General features: G+C 43.2%; 1 protein-coding gene across 4 annotated transcripts in view; it reads left to right on the top strand.

Annotated features, from left to right (window-relative positions):
* The window catches only part of LOC122559849 (SLIT-ROBO Rho GTPase-activating protein 1-like), a 300,957-nt gene that overhangs the window by 207,586 nt on the left and 72,474 nt on the right, over window positions 1–20,897 (top strand). For all 4 annotated transcript variants that reach the window (XM_043709964.1, XM_043709965.1, XM_043709962.1 and 1 more), the window contains exons 5-8: window positions 1,483–1,659; window positions 5,448–5,576; window positions 14,917–15,138; window positions 20,195–20,296. In XM_043709964.1, the coding sequence (XP_043565899.1) occupies window positions 1,483–1,659; window positions 5,448–5,576; window positions 14,917–15,138; window positions 20,195–20,296 (630 nt within the window). The remainder of the gene's footprint in view (window positions 1–1,482; window positions 1,660–5,447; window positions 5,577–14,916; window positions 15,139–20,194; window positions 20,297–20,897) is intronic.

Raw genomic sequence — 20,897 nt, 5'->3', positions numbered from 1 at the left:
CCCATCTATCCTTGTCCTGAGCCTTAGGCGTGACCAAGCCCTGGTATCTCCTTTCAATTACCCCCTCAGCCTCCCGAATGATCCGTAGTTCATCCAGCTCCAGCTCCAATTCCCTAACACGGTTTTCAAGGAGCTGGAGTTGGGTGCACTTCCCACAGTCGTAGCCAGCAGAGACGTGTGCCCTGTCTCCCACCTGCCACATTCTGCAGGAGGAGCAAGCAACTGCCCTAGCATCCATACCCGACTTATCTGAACACCCACTCAGTACTAAAATAGAAAGCTTAGTTCAAGTTGCTATAAAATTAATAACAAACTTTTATATTTCACTGTATCTCGGTGCATGTGACAATAATAAATCGAATTTTGACCACTTTTTTAGTCATTGCTGGAAAGTTCAATAAAGAATAACATAACTTTAATTAAAAAGGCTATTATTACACACACCTTGTTGACACTTGCCTGGTAGCACAACTAAGCTAGTTACCCAAGCCATCCCTCACTGAGGATATTGTATCCTTTCTTCTGGCAACTCTACCAGTTACATTTTTATGAATGGCTTGACCTATTTGTTTGGGGTAATATCCAGAAGGTTGGCGACTGGTTTCCTGAAACTTACAGGTGTTGGTGTGGTACAATGATTCTTGCATTACAGCAGTGTCTGGTTTGAACTGATTGGCGCCTTCTCCGTGCACTGTGGTACCCCTTGGATTGAAGTGTGTGTCATTCTGCCCTCGTGGACCCCACTGAATATAAATTCTGAGGTGTCACAGCTCCATTCTTGAGAGGCTTGAGCCTCCCTCACTTAGCTAGAATGTGTCTGAGTCTGATGCATCATTGTCTTTAGAGTCATAGAGATGTACAGCATGGAAACAGATCCTTCGGTCCAACCCATCCATGCCGACCAGATATCCCAACCCAATCTAGTTCCATCTGCCAGCACTTAGCCCATATCCCTCCAAACCCTTCCGATTCAAATGCCCATCCAAATGCCTCTTAAATGTTGCAATTGTACAAGCCTCCACCACTTCCACTGGCAGCTGATTCCAGGAATTCGACTAACCTCTTGCATTTATATACCAATGTACAGAATACTGATCATTACTCACTACCGCAATTCTTCCAAACCTCTGACAAACACAGAACGTGCTGGAAAAGTCTTATCAGACTCGAAAACATTAATCTGTTTCTCTCTCTACAGACCTGCTGAGTTTCTCCAGTGTTCATCTCAGGTTTCTAGCATCTGTGATGTTTTCCATTTATCTTTAATTCCCCTTTACTCTGAACCTTGGCAGGGTGTGACTGAAATTGTCAGAGTTACATCACCATATCCAGCGTCACCACAACAGATTCACGCTCGTGGTGCAACAGCGAGGCACTTTGTTGCCTCTGAAGTGCTTTTTAGATGGCCTGAGGTGGTGAAAGGCTCTACATTCTGATTGGAATGATGCTTCATGTTGGTTTTCCCGTTTGTCGCCATCACAGGTCATGAAGACGTACCACATGTACCACACCGAAAGCATTAGTGCAGAGAGTAAACTGAAGGAGGCTGAGAAACAGGAGGAGAAGCAGATTGGGAGGGACCCTGTCTTCAACATCCAGATGGAAGAAAAGCACCAGAGGCGGAGGTCGGTGAAAAAGATCGAGAAAATGAAAGAGAAGGTAGGACAGGCACCAGCCTTTGATACGAGGGAGGGGTGGAGGAGGAGTGCTACCTTTTAGCAAGGTCCATATTAATATGGGAGTTAATATGGGACTTGTTCTTCTCTGACCATTTAAATCTGCGATTCTGCAAAGCTAATGACTAAAATCTCACTTCACTGTGTGGTCCATGCTATTGGACAGTTAAACTAAATAATTCCTGCCCTGTGGGGTAGGTTGGTTACCGCTGTCCTCTTTAGGGATCGACAAGACCTGTTTGGTCTAGTGTGGTAGAGGGAAGCCATTTTTATCGGCCTATTTAGAAGAAACTCTAACAGGATATGGTTTGTTGTAAGTTAGCGACGAATTACATTGAAGGTGTTATCGCAGAGACCAATGAGAAAGATCTGGATATTGGGTCATGCTCTGCCGAAATCCTAACCTGTTTTGCCCACCAGTCCATATGATGTAATCGGTAAGTTAGCCTTTTGTTCAGGGTGTCTATTCTCTGAAATAACTGCCCAGAGGCTGTATGTCATCTCCAAGTCACCCTTTATTTACATGTTCACAGTACATTGGCTGTGGCCAGCCAGCTCAGAGTCAGTCCCTGAACTGAGGAGATTCTGAAACTCCTGGTTATTTATTTTCTGAGATTGTCATCTCCTGGTTACATTTCTTTTGGGTTTTTTTCGTTCTTTTTATATCCCCTCCCTGCACTACTGCCAAACAGCAGTAATGCTCATTTCTCTCCAGCACCCACGTCGTGTGCAGGACACAGTGAAGAAACATTGAGTGCAGAAAACTTTATTCATATTCCACCACCAGGAAGAAAAGACACCCAAGTGGCTAGTGACCTTCCCTTCAAGCGCAAAATTTCTGCAATCCTCCGTAGCAGGATTTGAACCCAAATCCCCAGGATATTACCTGCGTCTCTGGTCTACCAGTGCAGCGATAGTATCACCAGGCCACCCATCATCTCCCCATCTCCTGGTTATATCGGTCAGCCAGGGCTTCCTGTTTGGCCCACGCTAACAACCCCAATTTTGTAGTCAACAAGATCCACCTGGTTCCAATAACGACATTCTCCATTTGTGACATTTGAGTGGCACAGCAAGGAGGTGTTGTTGAACTTGTATTAGAGGTTTGTTAGGCCTCAGTGGGAGTTGTGTAGAGTTCTGGGCGCCAAGTTGTAGGAATAATGGCGAGCGTGCAGGAGGGGTTTACAGGATTGAGGATAGATTGAAGAAGTTGGAGAGAACAAGGCTATGAGCAGATCTGATAGAGGATTTTCAAAAATCATAAGCAGACTGGGCAGATTAGATTGGTAGAAATTGGACAGAATAGATTCCCTCAGGAAAAGTAGCAAGAACAAGAGAGTACAAATTGAAAGTGATCTGCAAAAGAAACAAGGATGAAGTGAGGAAAAACTTTCTCACTCAGTGAGTAGTTAGGGTATGGAATGCATTGCCTGGAAGTGTGGAAGCAGGTACAATCTGAGGCATTGAATGATTATTTGAATAGAAATGGTGTGCAAGACTATGAGAAAAAAGCATGCGATTGGCACTTGTAATGATGTCCAGCTAACAAGCTGGTTTAAACACAGGGTCAAATGGCCTCTTCTGCACCATAATAATTCTATGATTCTGTATAGGGGTCTGAATTACCCATTAACACTGAAGTTCGTTCAAACAACATAACTATTTTTAACTGCTGGATGGAGAGTCATCACAGGCTTTTGCAATTCGAGTGAAAATTTGAGTATATATTTCTCCCCCGGTATTTCCCTAAGTAGTCTTATCACTGGACTGTTAATCCAGAGCCAGGTTTGAATCCCGCAGCAGATGATGGAATTTGAATTCAATAAAAATCTGGAATTAAGAGTCTAATGATGACCATGAAACTAATGTCAATTGTCAGGAAAAACAAACTGGTTCACGAGCATCCTTTAGGGAAGGAAACCTGCCATATTTTAGCTGGTCTGGCCTACATGTGATGCCAGACCCACAGCAAGGTGGGTGACTCTGAACTGCCCTCGGGGCAATTAGGGATGGGCAATAAATGTTGGCCTAGCCAACGAGCTCATCCCGTGAATGAATGAATTTAAAAAAACAAAGGAAAGAACCCCACATTCCTCATCTGTTGAGCTGTGTTGTGGATGAAACTCTTCCTAAAGAGCTGGAAATAGCCTACACCAACATTGTTGTCCAACACACTCCATTCACCCCCCAACCTCTTCTCCATTTAATTAGGATGGGCCTGGTTTAAATTTCTCCTCCTGCTTGCCCACATTAGTTCAGTATTCCTGCCAGTGCAAAAGGAGTCTGCATTTGACTTTCCCCTATTTCCCACAACATTCCTGTTGCTGACACAAAACATTGAAGCTTGTATTCTGTGACAGGCTTGGCCCAACCTGTTATCACTGTAAATACAGTGTTCTTTCTAAAACTTCCAATTCTGCTTTCTATTGCAAGGTACCCAGAAGCTTTTTCCAATTGTCCAGTCCATGGGCTCTTATGTTTCCCCCTTGTCCACCAAGTTGAACCCACCTCACGTTCCCAGCTCCCACTTTGATCGAGCACTGAATTGTTTCTTCTCCTTGTTCCTAACTCCCATCATGATCCATCTAAGCTCAACTTGTCCAGAAGACCCACCTAAACTTTCTTTACTAAGACCTGGCCCGTGCTAACTGATGTCACAAATGACTTCCGCACTTTAGCTACTCTCCCACTGCATTTGGATGCATCCTTTATCAACTCCTTCCCTTGTGAAAATGCCCCTATCTACTTTTGCCCTTGCCACCTCATCTTCAACAAGCCCCTTGTCCTTGATAATCTCTGCTTGCTTCTCTTCCCTCTGTCTCCACTAACAGGTTAAAGTCCGCCTCCTTGTGTTTGATTCCTTTAATGACCTTATTCCCCACCTCCCCAACCCCACCAACCAGCTCCTGGTAATTTCTTCTCTCTCCAATTCCTCAGAAATAGCTTTAACTGCATGGGCTCCACAAGCGAAGGAGACTTGCCATCTGGGGCTGTGGGGGTTGCTGCTGGGGGGCTAAAGCCATACTTTTCAAGAACACTCATTCGTTCCTGCGCAGCCCCATGACTCAGGCATTTGCGCATCCTTCGCACTCTATATCCCAGAGGCGTGCAGATGCTTGGTGGTTGATTGCACTCAATACCAAGAGGGCCACATTTCTAGGACAGAAGGTGGAAAAACATGATGTTGAACTTTAGCCGTGATGTAGAGTGGATGTTGCACACTGGAGACATCACACCTGGATCTGACCTTGCTGATCCATTTTGCCAAGTGTTCATTGCCAACTGAAGCCTCACTCTCAGGCCTTGGACCGAGGGTACTGCTCTCAATGAGTCTCGTTCCATGTGAGGGTATCCACTAGGAGTGTGCGTATCTGAAAGACTAGCCCCTTTAGCATCTAATTGCTGTACTGAGCGGTTACTGTGTCCAGTTTTATCACATGTGAATCTTGGACATATGTTTGTCTTTGAAAAAAGAACTGAAAATGTGTTGCTGGAAAAGCGCAGCAGGTCAGGCAGCATCCAGGGAACAGGAGAATCGACGTTTCGGGCATAAGCCCTTCTTCAGGCAGGCCTTCCTGAAGAAGGGCTTATGCCCGAAACGTCGATTCTCCTGTTCCCTGGATGCTGCCTGACCTGCTGCGCTTTTCCAGCAACACATTTTCAGCTCTGATCTCCAGCATCTGCAGCCCTCACTTTCTCCTTTGAAAAAAGAACCATGTGTTAAAATTTGAGTCCATCTGTTAACCCATTTTTCTCTTGTGTTTGGGATAGCGTCAAGCCAAATACTCTGAGAATAAGCTGAAGTCCATCAAGGCCCGAAACGAGTACCTATTGACGTTGGAGGCGAGCAACAACTCCGTTTTCAAATATTACATCCATGACCTTTCTGACGTGATTGATGTAAGTACATAGAAGGGAGAGTTTAAAGACTCTGCAGTTATTTACATGAGGACTAGAATATATTTTGAGTCTTTTCCAATGCAGATGTATTACCATTGTTAGTAAATCTTGACTGAATCTTAAAATACATCACCAGAATCTGCAAATCTTCTTCTAAGCAGTTTTATTCTCTGGACTTAATAAGAATGATCTTGTAACTTATTAATGAGCAGGTTATTCCTGCTTTGGAGTGCAGACATCTTGAGCTGATGAAGATCCAAGGGTCTTCCAATCAAAATAAACGTCTAAAGTATCAGAACCATGACAGGTCTAGACATAGTACAACACGATTTCGCTCAGGACAGGTCATGGGGTCATTTTCTGCACCTCTTGATCTTGTATGTTCCTCTTCAGGGCTTCTGTTCCTGGAAGGAGGGGTGGGAAAAGATCGGGGATGGAGGGTGGGAGAAGGTGCCCTGGAGAGTAGGGGAAGGCAATGGGGATTGAGGGTGGCTGAAGGAGCCGAGGTGGCCAGCCAAGTGTGAATTAGCAATGTGCCTTGAGCAAGTGGCCATTCCTTACAAGAGAGCCTGGACAGGTGAATGTTGTTTTATAGTCCAGCTACGAAATGCTTCATGATGTTACTGAGACTCAATGGACACAAGTTGTTCATAATTTGGAGTCTTATGGGCTTCAATTTACCTGAGCGTTCCACAGCCTCGTGGAGATGGAAGCAGGGTAAAACAAACTTCCATATTTCCACTGCCCCACCGCTTCTTGATGCTGCGTCGACATAGCCCATCTCTGATTTTAAGATAAATCCAACCCACCCCCAAAACCCCCACTCTTTATTCTGTGCAAACAAGAGTAGGCCATTTGGCCCTTCGAGCCTACTCCCCCATTCAATAAGAACATGGCTGATCTGATTATAACCTCAACTGACTGGCTACACTCCTGCAGCACGGAACAGCTGTGAAAATGTTGACTTCTCCCCCTCCTGATTCTGCCTGGCTTGCTGTATTCCTCCAGCCTCCTGCCTGTCTGTTGTGAAAACTGCAAAAGCTTCTGATTCCCTGTTTTCTTTCTTCTCTGCACCTTCCACTCCCTCGTATTCACACAAGCTCTGGTACCTCGCCCACATGACTGCCACCTTCAGCGTGCGTGTTTATGGTGTGAGTCTGTGGGTGAGCTGGTAATCCCACCCACAGTGCTTTAAAGATGTGCTGAATGTCTCTTGATTTGCTTTTGTGTTGGTTTTGTTCCTTCTATTGAGAGAGTTTATTTTGAACTTCAAAGCAGCTTTGCTTCCCATTCAGTTTGCCTGTTGAACATGTTGCACCAACACAAGTGAAACAATATACAGTGATTGAAACCCCATGAAGGTCAATATTGCTGTATGTCAGGTGCATTGAAATATTTGGCACCATTGCTCAGAATTGCATATTGTAATATTCTTGTCCCTGTCGCACTATGAAAGAAGGTTATATTAAAGAATATTTTCTGTGATATGGAAAATGTTAATTTTATTTCAGAAAAATCTTACTGTGGTTTCATTATCCCACAGGATTGTTAAAAAGGGCAAGGTCATGTGATATTAATCATTTCCTGTGATATGGACTGTCTCATTATCATATCTCAATCAGAGTTAATACCTTATACTACACCCATGGCTAATTATATTGTCTCTTAGTTTTACCTGAGAAAGAAAGATTTCAATAAAGTAACGATTTGTATTGATATAGCACCTTTAATGTAAGAGCAAACCCACGGCAAATAAAAGTCTCTCAGCCACACGACGCCATTTTTGCCATTAAGTCATTGATTTTTAATTAACTAAGCAAATGTAATTTCCACCAAACCGTTAGCATTGGTAAAAGGCAGTTTGTAAGCAATATTTTAAAAGTGGAAACTAAAGGAGAGGCAGAGAAGTGTAGCGAGGGAATTCAGCAGCTTAGATTTATTTTAGATTTCGGTTTTCTTGTCACGTATACTCAAGTCTGGGGTACAAGAGTATGATGTCGCCACATAACCCACCAGCTTAGGTATAAAATACCTAGGTACAAAATCTTAGTTACAGAAGTAGAAAAGTAAAGAAATTAGATAAAGAAAGAAGCTTGTGTATCCCTTCAACACAGTTCCACGTTTTGCACCCTCACCCGTTTTAACATCTCATCCAAGCAATGTTAAAAGTCACACAACACCGGGTTATAGTCTAACAGGTTTAATTGGAAGCACTAGCTTTCAGAGCGCTGCTCCTTCACAACTACCTGCTGAAGGAGCAGTGCTCTGAAAGCTAGTGCTTCCAATTAAACCTGTTGGATTATAACCTGGTGTGTGATTTTTTTAACCTTTGTACACCCCAGTCCAACGCCAGCATCTCCAAATCATGATATCCATGCAATGACACTGCAGGAGTACACTGTGTGAGTCAACCTAGAATTCGAGACTGCAGTCCCTGGGGAAGAGGGACCGGTTCACAGAATGAATCGGTATTGGAGATCGGGTATAGTGACATTCAGCTCCCCTCCGTGTCAAAATTAAATCTACATATCTTTTTAAAAAATGAAATAACTTGCAGCCTGGTGCAAAATCTTGATGAATTACCTGCTGTTAATCAGCTTCAAGTGACAGAATAATGTGAAGCCCTTTCGAACACGTGGCACTGTCTACAAATAGCTCTGGTCCAGATCTGTCTTTTAGACTGGTTCCGGGTTGCTGATGTGCACAGGTTTATTTTTTCACTCAGCAGCTATTCTGAGCTGTAACTTTAATTTAATAGTCTTTCGAGCTAATGTTCCTAGTGCCCAGTCAAGGTGGTTGGAAACATAACAATGGCAAATCATCTATTAGTGGGAGGAGTTGTAGTCTGCCCAGGTTCAGAACAGGAGGGAACTGTGATATTCAGAAAAACAGTCGACTTAGAAAAGTAATGAATGACAAAATCAGTTTCCCTATTGGAAAAGGGCAGCTTTTAAAGGAGTGGGGAGGCAGGGGAGCTGAATGTCACTATACCCGATCTCCAATACCGATTCATTCTGTGAACCAGTCCCTCTTCCCCAGAGACTGGAGTCTTGAATTCTAGGTTGATGCTCACAGGGAAGTACTGAGGGAGTGCTGCAGTGTCTTTATCGCTGGAGTATTAATCCAAAAATTCAGTTAATGTTCAAGATCCGGGTTCAAATCCTGCCATGGCAGATGGTGGAATTTAAATCCATTAGAATTGGGTTGATTGTCACTTGGTACCCAAGTGTCAGGGATACCTGAGTACAGCGAAAAGTGTCACTGTTTCTGGCACCATCTTAGATATAAAGATACCCAGGCACAAAATCTTAGGTATAAATTAGAAAAATAATGAAATAAACGTGAAATCCAGCATTACAGTCATTGTAAAGCATGGAATCTGTGCTAGGAATCACTGGAGGACGCTGGGAATCCACGCTGGCTCAACTCTTCATCACCGATGCCTTTTCAGGAGTGGAGATAAGGAAAGAGGGGAGAAAAAAAGAGGAAAAAAGAAGGCAAAAAACATGCAAAGCAGATATGCTCAGCTAAGGAGCCTACTCCGCCACCATCTTGCCTCATGGATTCAAAAAAAAATTTGGAATTAAGGTTCTAATGATGCTCATTGTTGGAAAAACCCATCTGATTCCGTAATATCCTTTAGGGAAGGAAATTGCCATCAAATCTATCAGGGGCATGCAGGAATATCAAGTTGAGGTTAAAATCAGATCAGCCAGGATCTTATTGAATGGGGGAGCAGGCTTGAAGGGCCAAATGGCCTACTCTTGCTTGTACAGAATAAAGACCGATGGGGGGGTGTGCAACTTATCGTAAAACCAGAGCTGGGCCATTTGGACGGAGTGATCCAAGCAATTTTCCACACTAAGGGGAGTGGAAATATGGAAATTTCTTTTAGCCTGCTCCCATCTCCATGAGGCTGTGGAACGCTCAGGTCAAATTGGACCCCATAAGACTCAAATCATTCGGCCAAGTTATTGTATTCATTGAGTCTCAGTAATATTGTGAAGCACTTTGTAGGGAGTTGAAAACAAAGATGAAAATTCTAAAATCGAGGTATTGATGTAGCTCGGTGAACACGGGTGAGTGACAATGGTGCAGGACCTAAGGCAGTTAAACAGAACCAAGATACAGATCAGCCAGTATTGAAAGTAAATGGATGCAGTGGATTTGAGGGACTGAACAGCCCATTTCTGTTTCTCTGAAATTGTTCACTGAATGAGTTGCTCACTTGGACCCCTCACTCTACCCTAACTCAAACTCTGTCTCAGAAGAAGAGTCAGTTAATGGGACGAATGGCCTGTTTTGTAAGACTCTGTGAATTTCACTACTAAATTATTTTGTGGATTAGGTTATTAATAAAATTGCTGCATCTGTGCCTGAATTCAGCGGGTGTCAGGGCAGAACAGTAAAGAATTGCTAAAAGTTCTCATGCAGATTAGCAATGCCGTTAATTTAAGAGAAACAATTAAGGCACTGGCTTTATTTTTTTCAACAAAGAAATTGAAAAGAAAGGAGACTAAATGTATTTGGCTTGACCACACAGTGCTGATGTGCTGCTGTGATGTCCATATTACCAAAAGGATACAGAGGCACTGGAGCTGATGCATGGAGGTGTTTTTTTAAGGCCAATACCAGAAATACAAGAGATTAGATTCACTACAGTGTGGAAATACGCCCTTCGGCCCAACAAGTCCACACCGACCCTCTGAAGAGTAACCCACCCAGACTCATTTCCCTCCGACTAATGCACCTATCACACAATGGGCAATTTAGTATGACCAGTTCACTTGACCTGCACATCTTTGGACTGTGGGAGGAAACCGGAGCAAACCCACGCAGACACAGGGAGAATGTGCAAACTCCAGACAGACAGTTGCCCAAGGCAGGAATTGAACCTGGGACCCTGGCACTGTGAGGCAGTAGTGCTAACCACTGTGCCACCCCAGAGGGAGCGAAAAAGGCTGGCTCTCTTCTGCCTTGAAAGAAGAAAGCTGAGCAGTGACCTGACAGAGGTATTTAAGATTATGGAAGGTTTTGATGGCATGAATAATATAGAGAGAATGCTTCCTCTTGTGGGAAAGAGCATAACCACAGGTCATCATTATGAGATAGACATAGAAGAATACAGCGCAGTACAGGCCCTTCGGCCCTCGATGTTGCGCCGATCCAAGCCCACCTAACCTACACTAGCCCACTATCCTCCATATGCCTATCCAATGCCCGCTTAAATGCCCATAATGAGGGAGAGTCCACCACTGCTACTGGCAGGGCATTCCATGAACTCGCGACTCGCTGAGTAAAGAACCTACCCCTAACATCTGTCCGAAACCTACCTCCCCTTAATTTAAAGCTATGCCCCCTTGTTGGATGATTACTTTGCAGCAGTTAAAATAGAGGTAGAGATGGAGCATGCTTGTAACCCCCAGAAAATTAATGTTGAATATCAGATTCAAAATAAGCAAAATAACAGCAATGAACAAAGCAAAGTAGTGAGAACAGAACACCTGAGGAGTCAACTCTCCACACAAAAGCTCCTTACAGTACTCTGATATTTTTCTCTCCACATACATGTAGGTGCACTCCTAGGTCTTCCTCTTCTCTATCAGCACTCACTTCTCTTGACGACTCTTCCCTACAGACACTGTTATAAACCCTCTTACAGGGCCTTTCACTTCCCTGGTCCACCTGCCATTCTTAATTGGATGGCAATAATGGAGGATTCATTTAGGTATTATTTATATAACATTGCTTCAGCAGACTTCAGACCCATATTTAATCCCAATGTCAGGGTTGTAAACACACAGAAAAAGTCAATTGCAAACTTAATGAAGAAAAACAGGGCAAAGATGGATGATCTCCTAAAAGGATAGAACTGGGTACTTTCCAAATAGTTAAAATCTAAAAATAATGCAAGTTCAATTCGACTCAGAGATCCACATACATAAATTTTTAAAATCTCATAAATTATTACGAAGAATAACCATAAGTGGAACATAGGGAAAGTCAAGCCACAGCTCAGTAATATCATTAAATGGCAAATCAGTCTCGAAAAGCAAAGTGGACAACTCTAGTTCGTACTCTCATCTGGCAGGCAAAGGTTGTTCCACTAAGACCTTGAGCAAAGTTTACCAATCTCCTACAGTTCTGGATGAAATACCCCAAATCACTAAGCTCCCCGGTGAGAGGGATGAACTAGTTCTCCTTCTTTATTCACCTCCACTTCTGTTGGTCACACAAAGTAAATTTAAAATTAGATCCCTTCTCTTGTTGATACATTTCTCCCAGATCTAATTAGGAGCCAATTTAACCAGGCTTTTGTGAGTTAACAAAGAATGAGTTTATTATTAAATGTGAGAAAAACTGGGAATGCAACACACAGAGCTTAGAAATAAGACGTGAGTCCAAAAGGTTAAGACGTTTCTAAAAAGGATCTTTCAATTGTTGAAGGAGCAGATATTTGAACATTGCAGCTGTTGCAGTTGTAGTTACATTGGTTACAACCACAACATTGACAAATGTACTTGAACAGTTAACTTTAAGATGATGTTTGGTTTTGCACACTGGTTGAGAGTCAGTTGTTCATTTCTTTCAACCGTGCCTGAATTTCAGCATTTGGGATGATGGCCCTTTTGCTGTCCTGTTTCCTTTTATCTGTCTTGCTAGCTAGCTGATTTCTAGTACGAGGAGTGAGATTCCTTTTTCCTTTCAGACAGAACAATTCTCCAAGTCACTCCTTTGCTATGGCCATCACAGCACACTACTGCTTGAACCCAGGCTACTACAAATGGATAACTTAATCCATTAACACAGAAGTCAGTCATACTAGCAAGCTCCAGGATATTGAAACTGGCTTTTATGACTCATCTTCACACATTCTTCAAAAAAGGAATAAAAACAAAATGCTTCTGTAGTTTAGACCTAATCCCCAAGGGCCAGCTTGCTGTTGAGCAGAGGGTCATCAACCCTTTGTTACCTTCGCAGTCACAAGAAATCACAGTGCAGTCTATTTTGAGTTGCTTCTCCTGTTTGAAGGGTTGTAGTTGAGGCTCCCTCTGCATCTTCAAGTGTGACATTTGCTGGGCCTCTTTCTCCAGAAAATAGCTCAATTTCCATTTGTAGCCCAGTGGTCAAGGCAAAATTCAATTTTGCAGCAGCAAGAGTTTTGCAATAAATAGTTATATGGTTGTAAAAATGCAAATCAGTGTTAAACAGAAACAACTATATCAGTTTCATTAGGTATTTAGATTTTGAAATAAATTTACATTTAAGGCACATAAAAATGCTTAATCAATAAATCTTTGCACAATTTTAAAAAAATAAATAGCTATAAGATACTTGCCTGTTTATTTAAAGGTCTAAATAAGCAATCCCGCTCATCTTGAGATAGGCCGCCCTCTTCCATTTAACAAGGGATTCCAATTCCTTATTAAACCACGGCTCCCTCACACGACCCTTTCCTCCCTGCCTGACGGGTACATACTTATCAAGGACACTCAGTAGTTGCTCCTTGAACAAGCTCCACATATCAATTACGCCCTTGCCTTGAAGCTTACTTTTCCAAGCCACACATCCTAAGTCATGCCTCATTCTTCTCCTGCGCGCTTTTAAAGGAAAAAAAACCTTCCCGGCTGCCCCTCTGGTCTTCGTCACTTCCTCCTGCTGCTCCCGCTCTTTCTGTAAAGAGAGAATAAAAAAACACCGCTGCCCGCTACCGGTAAGTAATTTTAAAACAAACTGTCTTACCTTAGCTGCTGCTCGCACTCAAAGTCACCAAGAAATCCAACAGGGATTTCAGAACATGTTCCAGTAATGGGGAATGTGGAATATGTTACCACAGAGTGGTTAAAGTAAATAGTATTGATGCACTCAAGAGGAGGCTAGTCATGTACATGAGGGATAAGAGAATAGAGTTCGAATTCGAAGAATTAGCTTGATTGTCACATGTACTCACATGAATACAATGAAAAGTTTACAAGTCGCCACTTATGGGGCCATCTTGGGTACCTAGGTTGCTGGGAACAAAAATAGAAAAATAAAGAAATAAAAAGTCAAGCGATAAATTAGAAAAGTAGAGAAATGAGAGTTCGGAATTACAGCCCTTCAAACCCAGACTGCATCAAGCTTCACCTCGAGACCGGGAGAGACCACGTGGGCGCTGAGGCTGGGGATCCAGGTGAGCACGGAGACCAGGAGTCCATACTGAGGCCAGGGGGAGCCTGGGTGAGTGCTGAGGCCAGGAGTTTACACTGAGGCCGTGAATCCGGGTAGGCGCTGCGGCTGGGGGTCTGGGTGCCACACTCGCTTTCATCCTGGACGTCACCAATGTCATCCGAAGACAGGAGGTAAAAATAAAGGAAACAAAACATGATAAAAAACGTAAATAGTAGTTGAGCTCCAGCTCAGGAGTCCAACTCCATCGCCAACTTGGAGACATTTTGTTACAGTGGTTGGCTTCGATGAGAAAAGATTGGGAGATGGTACAAGGGGAGTGCAAACGTTGTCATGGGCCGGTTGCTATCCTTTGTGAGATTAACAGTGGCGGGATAAGCAAGATTCCAAAGGGAAATGATGGAAGATGAGCAGAGAAACTGGACCTCATGATGGATGATGAAAAGCCATTGATGTTCACCAAAAGTCTCATTTGGTTTTAAACAAAACCTTCAAAGAACTGTCTGAAGGAGTGCAAAATTAAGATTTATTGAGTGCGTTGGGGTAAATGTTTAGAGCCTGCATTCCTGCTACATTTTACACTCGCTACATTTTTCAATCATCTGCTGCTCTCAATTTTCTATAATAGAATTCAGAAGCAAAGTTTCCAAACCTTGTCCTAATTCTTCACCATTTGTGCATGCTCCCCTCCCCATATAATAATTAGGGAAAAGCATGGACTGGTTCTGGTATTTCTGTGAAAGTATAGATAGCCTTTTGTGCAACATCTGGTTTCAAAGCTTTGTTGGAATCTTAACACTGAGTATTTATAATCAACAAGAGTTTTCCACCTTTTTTAAATAACTGCGACTTGCAAGCTGCTTTGTGACATCAGAGAAACAAGTTGGTTGATTGTATTAAATAACCTTTTATAAATAGCTCTTGTTTTTCCCCGTTTTCCCTCTTTGCTAAGCATGGTTGACATTTTTTAAAGAAAATTGCTCGAGTTGAAGGAGAGGTTTTCGATGCTGCAGTGCTGAGTAATTTATCTTCAGCTACCCATGCCAGGAGTTGAAGTGGTTTTAGTATGGAAAGGGCAAAGCGTGTCGGTACAGCTTTGGAGGGCCAAAGGGCCTGTTCTTGTGCTGTATTGTTCTTGTTAACGGTGCCTTTCTCTTTCTCGCTGTGCTAGTGCTGTGACCTGGGGTACCATGCAAGTCTAAACAGAGCTCTGAGGACATTCCTATCTGCTGAATACAACCTGGAAACATCCAGGCATGAAGGCCTGGACATCATCGAGAACGCTGTTGATAATTTGGATCCTCGCAGTGACAAGCAGCGGTTTATGGAGATGTATCACACAGCATTCTGTCCACCGGTGAAATTCGACTTCCAGCCACACATGGGAGATGAGGTAGGCCCAGAACATTGAGCTCTGTTACAGTTAATAGTATCACTCTCTGCTTGTCTGTGAACTGCGTAGCCATGAAACCAAGACGTCCGTGACTGGAAACTTGCTGAATAGGAATCAGATAATGTACAAGGTGAAGCTGAGGGGCTCGTGTGGTGCAGTGATCATGTCCCTCCCTCTGAGCCAGGAGGTGACGGTTCAAACCCCACCTACTCCAGAGGTGAATCATAACATTGCTGAACAGGATTATTAGGAACACATCTACCATTTGAGATGCAAAGGACTCTTGCAGCAATGTAGTAATGTCCCTATCTCTGACCCAGGAGGTCACGGTTCAAATCCCACCTGCTCCAGAGGTCAGTCATGCCACATCTGACCAGATAGAATTTTTTGAAAAAGGTGAAGCTAGGATTATTCTCCTGAGAGGGCAGAAGTGTTCTGGAGTATGCAGGTGGAAGGATTTTTATTTGTATTGCACCTTTAGTGAGCTCAGGATGTCACACAGTACTTCACAGTTTTGTTACAGTAAAGGAGAAGTAGTTATCGGTGGAAAAATCCAGAAGTAATAGACTGGAAAAAGAAAAATATTTTTAAAAAGCAATACGTTATAATCTAGACTGTGTTTGAGTCAGAGATGAGAGCAGATTCGATAACAATGTTGAAAAGATTGAAGGTAAAGTTAGGGTAAGGCTGTGGGGAAAGAGCACGGAGTGGGGTAGGAGAGAACATCTGCACACTTAATAGGCTGAATGGCCTCCTCCTGTACTTTCCTGTTATCCATGTCCAATAAATCTCAGAATAGTCTATCCTTGAGATCCACCAAACATATCCGGGAAAGCGTGCATTTGCCAAACTCCAGGTTGATCACATTTAGGAGCTTGCCCACTGGATTGAACGAGCGATTTTAACTTCTCCCTAGGAAACCATGTTCCCTGGGACCAGAATTCCGTGCGAGAATATGCGATGAATTCCAGAGTTGCCCAACCAGAAATGGGAAGGGTTTACTCAAGGGTCCACCCAACTGTTGTCCCGAAGATCAGGCTCTTTCCCCACAGCCTTGCCTTAAGTTTACCTTCAATCTTTTCAACACTGTTATCGAACCTGCTCTCATCTCTGACTCAAACACAGACTATAACGTGTTGCTTTTTAAAAATATTTTTCTTTTTCCAGTCACCTTGAGTCTATTACCTCGCACACAACCTCAGTCCGAGGAATGAGGCCGGGTTTTTTTTTAACTTGCATTTTTACCACAGCTGACCAGTTGCCTGTTGTTTTTCATTGAGTTGTTCAGAAAGTTGGAGATGGCAGGGCAGCTTGCGAAAACAGTTTAAAAAAGGTTTATGGAACCCTGGGCTTTCTTTTTAAAATTCATTCACAGGATGTGTGTGGCACTGACCAGCTAGCTTTTACTGCCCATTACTAATTGCCCAGAGGGCAGTTGAGAGTCAGCCATGTCACTTTAGGTCTGGAGTCACATGTCAGCCAAACCAGGATGGCAGATTTCTTTCCCTGAAGGGACACTACCTTCACTCTCCACAAGCCTTCTCTCCCCCACACCTTCACCCCCACTTCCTCCAGATTTTCACTGAATTCAAATATCACCATCTGGTGGAATTTTAGCCCATGTCCTCAGAACATTTGTCTGGGGGTTCCAAACGATTCGTCCTTTGACATCACCAGATCCTTTCCCCTTTCAGTTCACAATCAAAAATATAGGGAGGTGTAAAGATGCAAACTTCGCACAGGGAAAAGACGAGAGAGTGGAACTAGCTAAATCGCTCTTGCAGAGAACCCACTCAGTCAAGATGCGGTAATCATTCGATGGTGAGAGTCTTCACTGTATTAGCATAGCGTATCTTTGAAGTGGCTTCACTTTGGAGTGACCCTACAGCCATCCTGCAGTGATGGTCTGAGTCCAACCCAGTGAGTGGGTGAGATTCCCTGACGAGGGTAATCCTAGACCAATTCTGTAATGAAGCAGTTTAAACTGAAAGCTGGGCTCCAATGGGGAGACCAACACACGCTCGGGTGGTAAGATTTTTTATCTTAAATGTGGTTATGATAGGATTAGATTCCCCACAGTGTGGAAACAGGCCCTGCGGCCCAACTAGTCCACACCGACCCTCCGAAGAGTAACCCACCCAGACCCATTTCCCTCTGACTAATGTACTTAACACTGTGGGCAATTTAGCATGGCCAATTCACCTGACCTGCACATCTTTGTGACTGTGGGAGGAAACTGGACACCCAGAGGAAATCCACACAGACGCTGGGAGAATGTGCAAACTCCACACAGACAGTTGCCCGAAGCTGGAATCGAACCTGGGATCCTGGTGCTGTGAGGCAGCAGCGCTAACCACTGAGCCACCGTACTGCCCTTATTGAGACAGCTTCTGTCTGAAGAATGTGCATCTTCAAAGATGAGCAATAACATTTTTATGTTATATTTTTAGTCTCATTAGCATGTTGAAAGTTGCTGTTGTGTCCCATCAATATTCAGTGTTACCTAAATTTTTCGTAAAAAATAAATCCAAAGCTTATTTCCAGGAATCTTCAAGCTTCAAAGGAGAACATAAATACTTTAAAACTGGTGAAAGTAGAACCTGGACAAAGACTATATATTAAGGACAAACATGCCAGGATGTAATTGACTTGCGCTTAACTGAACAAAGTATAAATTGAACCAGGCTGACAGCTCTGAAACTCAATGAATCATGATTTGATTTGTGTTCTAATTGCATTTTTATTGTGTTAGTGTGCTGATCATTAGTTGTGAAAAGAGGTTTGTGGATATTTTACAAAACTTACACTTTAGGAATGGGTTTTTGCCTTCTGTGCATGATTGAACAACTCTGTTTTCTATTTTTAAAAAAAGGTGCTTAAAGTGTAACCAAGAATGATGATGGTTTATTTATAAGGTATCAGGGAACGCAGCAATCAACATTATCATAAATGTGAACATATGCAATATGAACCGCATTTTCAAGACTGTATGAAGTTAAGTGCCATGATGTTGAAAGAGAATTGGGGATTCAGGTGCATATATCCTTAAAATGTCACATAGGTGCAGCAAATAATCAAGGAAGCACGCGGAATGCTAGCCTTTTTATCTAGAGGAATGGAGTACAAGGATGCAGAAGTTATGCTGCATAAGTTCATAAGATATAGGAGTATATAATTAGGCCATTCAGCCCATCAGGTCTGCTCCACTATTCAATTATGGCTGATATATTTCTCAAGTCCATTCTCCTGCCTTCTTCCCATGACCCTTGGTCCCCTTATTAATCTAGAACCTATCTATCTCTGTCTTAAATGCACTCAATAACATGGCCTCCACAGCCTTCTGCAGTAACGAGTTCCACAGATCAACACCTCTGGCTGAAGAAATTCCTCCTTATCTAAGTTCTAAAGGGTCACCCTTTCACCCACAGGCAGTGCCCCCTGGTCCTAGTCTCTCCTACACGTGGAAACGTCTCCACGACCATTCTATCCAGGCATCTCAGTATCCTATAAGTTTCAGTCAGATGCCCCACTCCTCCTAGACTCCATTGAGTACAGACCACAAGTCCTCAACTCCTCCTCGTACGTCAAGCCCTCTATCCCCCGGATCATTCTAGAAAACCTCCTCCAACGCCAGCACATCTCTCCTTTGATATATGGCCTGCAGTTATACAAAACCCTGGTTAGGCCCCACTTGGAGCAAATCTAGACACCACACCTAAGGTAGGAGATATTGGCCTTGGAAGAAGTATAATGAGGTTTACAAGAACGATATCTGGAATTGAGGGGTTAGATTCTGTGGAGAGATTATACAAATTAGGCCTGATTTCTCTAAAATTTAAAAGGTTAAGGAATATTCTTATTGAAGTCTTCAAGATATCAACAGAAAAAGACAGGGTTGATAAAGAGAAACTATTTCCACTGGTTGGAGATTATGGAACCTGCTGGTGTAGTCAGAGAATTAGGGCCAGACCATTCAGGAGAGAAGTTAGGAAGTACTTCGACACGCAATGAGTGATAAGAGTGTCGGAACTCTCTTCCACAAACAGCAGTTGATTCTGGATCCATTGTTACATTTAAATCTGAGATAAATACATTTTTGTGAAGCCAAGGTATTAAGGGTATGAGCCAAAGGCAGATATATGGAGTTAGGCCACAGATCAGCCATGATACATTGAATGGCGGAACATGCTTGAGGGGCTGAATGGCCTTCTCCTGTTCCGAGGAGCAGAAGTACACAGTCCCTTGAGCCTGTTCTGCTATTCTACCCAGTCAAACCCTGGATGAATTTTGTACATTGAGTTTTGATTAAGCAAACCACAAAGGTAGAGCTTTTAAATATGTTTGCCAGGTGTACAGGAGATTGATTGATTGATTCTGTTGCTGAATACACAGTCCAGTGTGGAACAAAGGCATTCTTTAACCACTGTGCTCAGCACTAAGTTAACTGGAACTAACCAGAGCTCAAATAGGTAGGATCGTAGAATCCCAACTGTGTGGAAGCAGGCCATTCGGCCCATTGATCACATCTCCCCTGTGAAGAGCATCCCAGCCAGACCCACTTCCGTATCCTATCCCTTGCCTTTCCCATGGCCAATTCACCGAACCTGCACATCTTTGAACTGTGGGAGGAAACTGGAGCAAACTCCACACAGACAGTCACCCGAGGCTGGAATTGAACCCAAGTCCCTGGCGCTGTGAGGCAGCAGTGCTAACTGCTGAGCCACTGTGCCGCCCTCATGAGCCAGAAAGTAAAGCGGAAGGTTTGGGTCAATATTGAATAATCCACTATTGGAAAATGCACGATCATGGATCGCTATGATGACTGGGGACTCCAGGGAAGACTGGGTCAAATATCAGAGTCAAGGCTATGCCCTGCAGACTATGGGCAAGTGTCATGATTAGCAGCAGTGAAGGTGGCCCTGAACATCATTTAGAGTTTTCAGAAGAGAGGGCACAGACAGTTTGGAAGGTGTGTAACTCGCTTGCTCTCTTTAGTTGCGTTTCGATGGTTTGACCAGTATTTTTGGAGGCTTACGGTGATACTTTTGATTATTAGGTTTGCCAGGTTAGCGCTCAGCAACCCGTGCAGTCTGAGCTGATGCTCCGATATCAGCAGCTGCAATCTCGACTGACCACCCTGAAGATTGAAAACGAGGAGGTATGTTGTTGTGGTGCATTGGTGATAACGTCGATGCATTTTGCTGCATCTTGATCTTAGCGTCCCTTAGTAAACGGAATCCAACAATGAGTAATGAAATTCCCCTTCGTGTATCTGTTCTTGTGGAAATAGCAGCTGCTTGAAAAAAAAGCAGGATAATACTCGGAACTCTTCCAGCATGTTTTGCAATCTCGACCTAATGTAAGACATCTGGGGAAATGGCCAGAGATCTGTTATGAGTAGGGTTGTGATTTTCTGATTGTTGCCAATTTTAGCAAAGGAAGTTGTCTCTTGTATGGAACTTCTTCTGAAAATTTATGAACAATGGGCAATATATTGTACATTGTTGAATTGTGTGGATTCTAAGCATGTCGGACTTGACTGGAACTCTTAAGTTATCATTTGGACCCTCATTTTCCAGATGTCTTCTGTTAAAGCCATGATTTGCAAATACACACATGGGGCTTGGAGTTCCAAATTGTCGGAAGAGTCTGCATTCAGACTTTCTGAACTCCCTCAATTTTCATTGTCCCAGTGGTACTCCAACTATAATATTTTACAGTTTTTAAAATAAATTGCCATTTTCTGACAAGGGGACACG

The sequence above is a fragment of the Chiloscyllium plagiosum genome, chromosome 19 (assembly GCF_004010195.1).
Source record: "Chiloscyllium plagiosum isolate BGI_BamShark_2017 chromosome 19, ASM401019v2, whole genome shotgun sequence".
Taxonomy (NCBI): domain Eukaryota; kingdom Metazoa; phylum Chordata; class Chondrichthyes; order Orectolobiformes; family Hemiscylliidae; genus Chiloscyllium; species Chiloscyllium plagiosum.
This window is presented reverse-complemented; position numbering and strand designations above follow the sequence as displayed.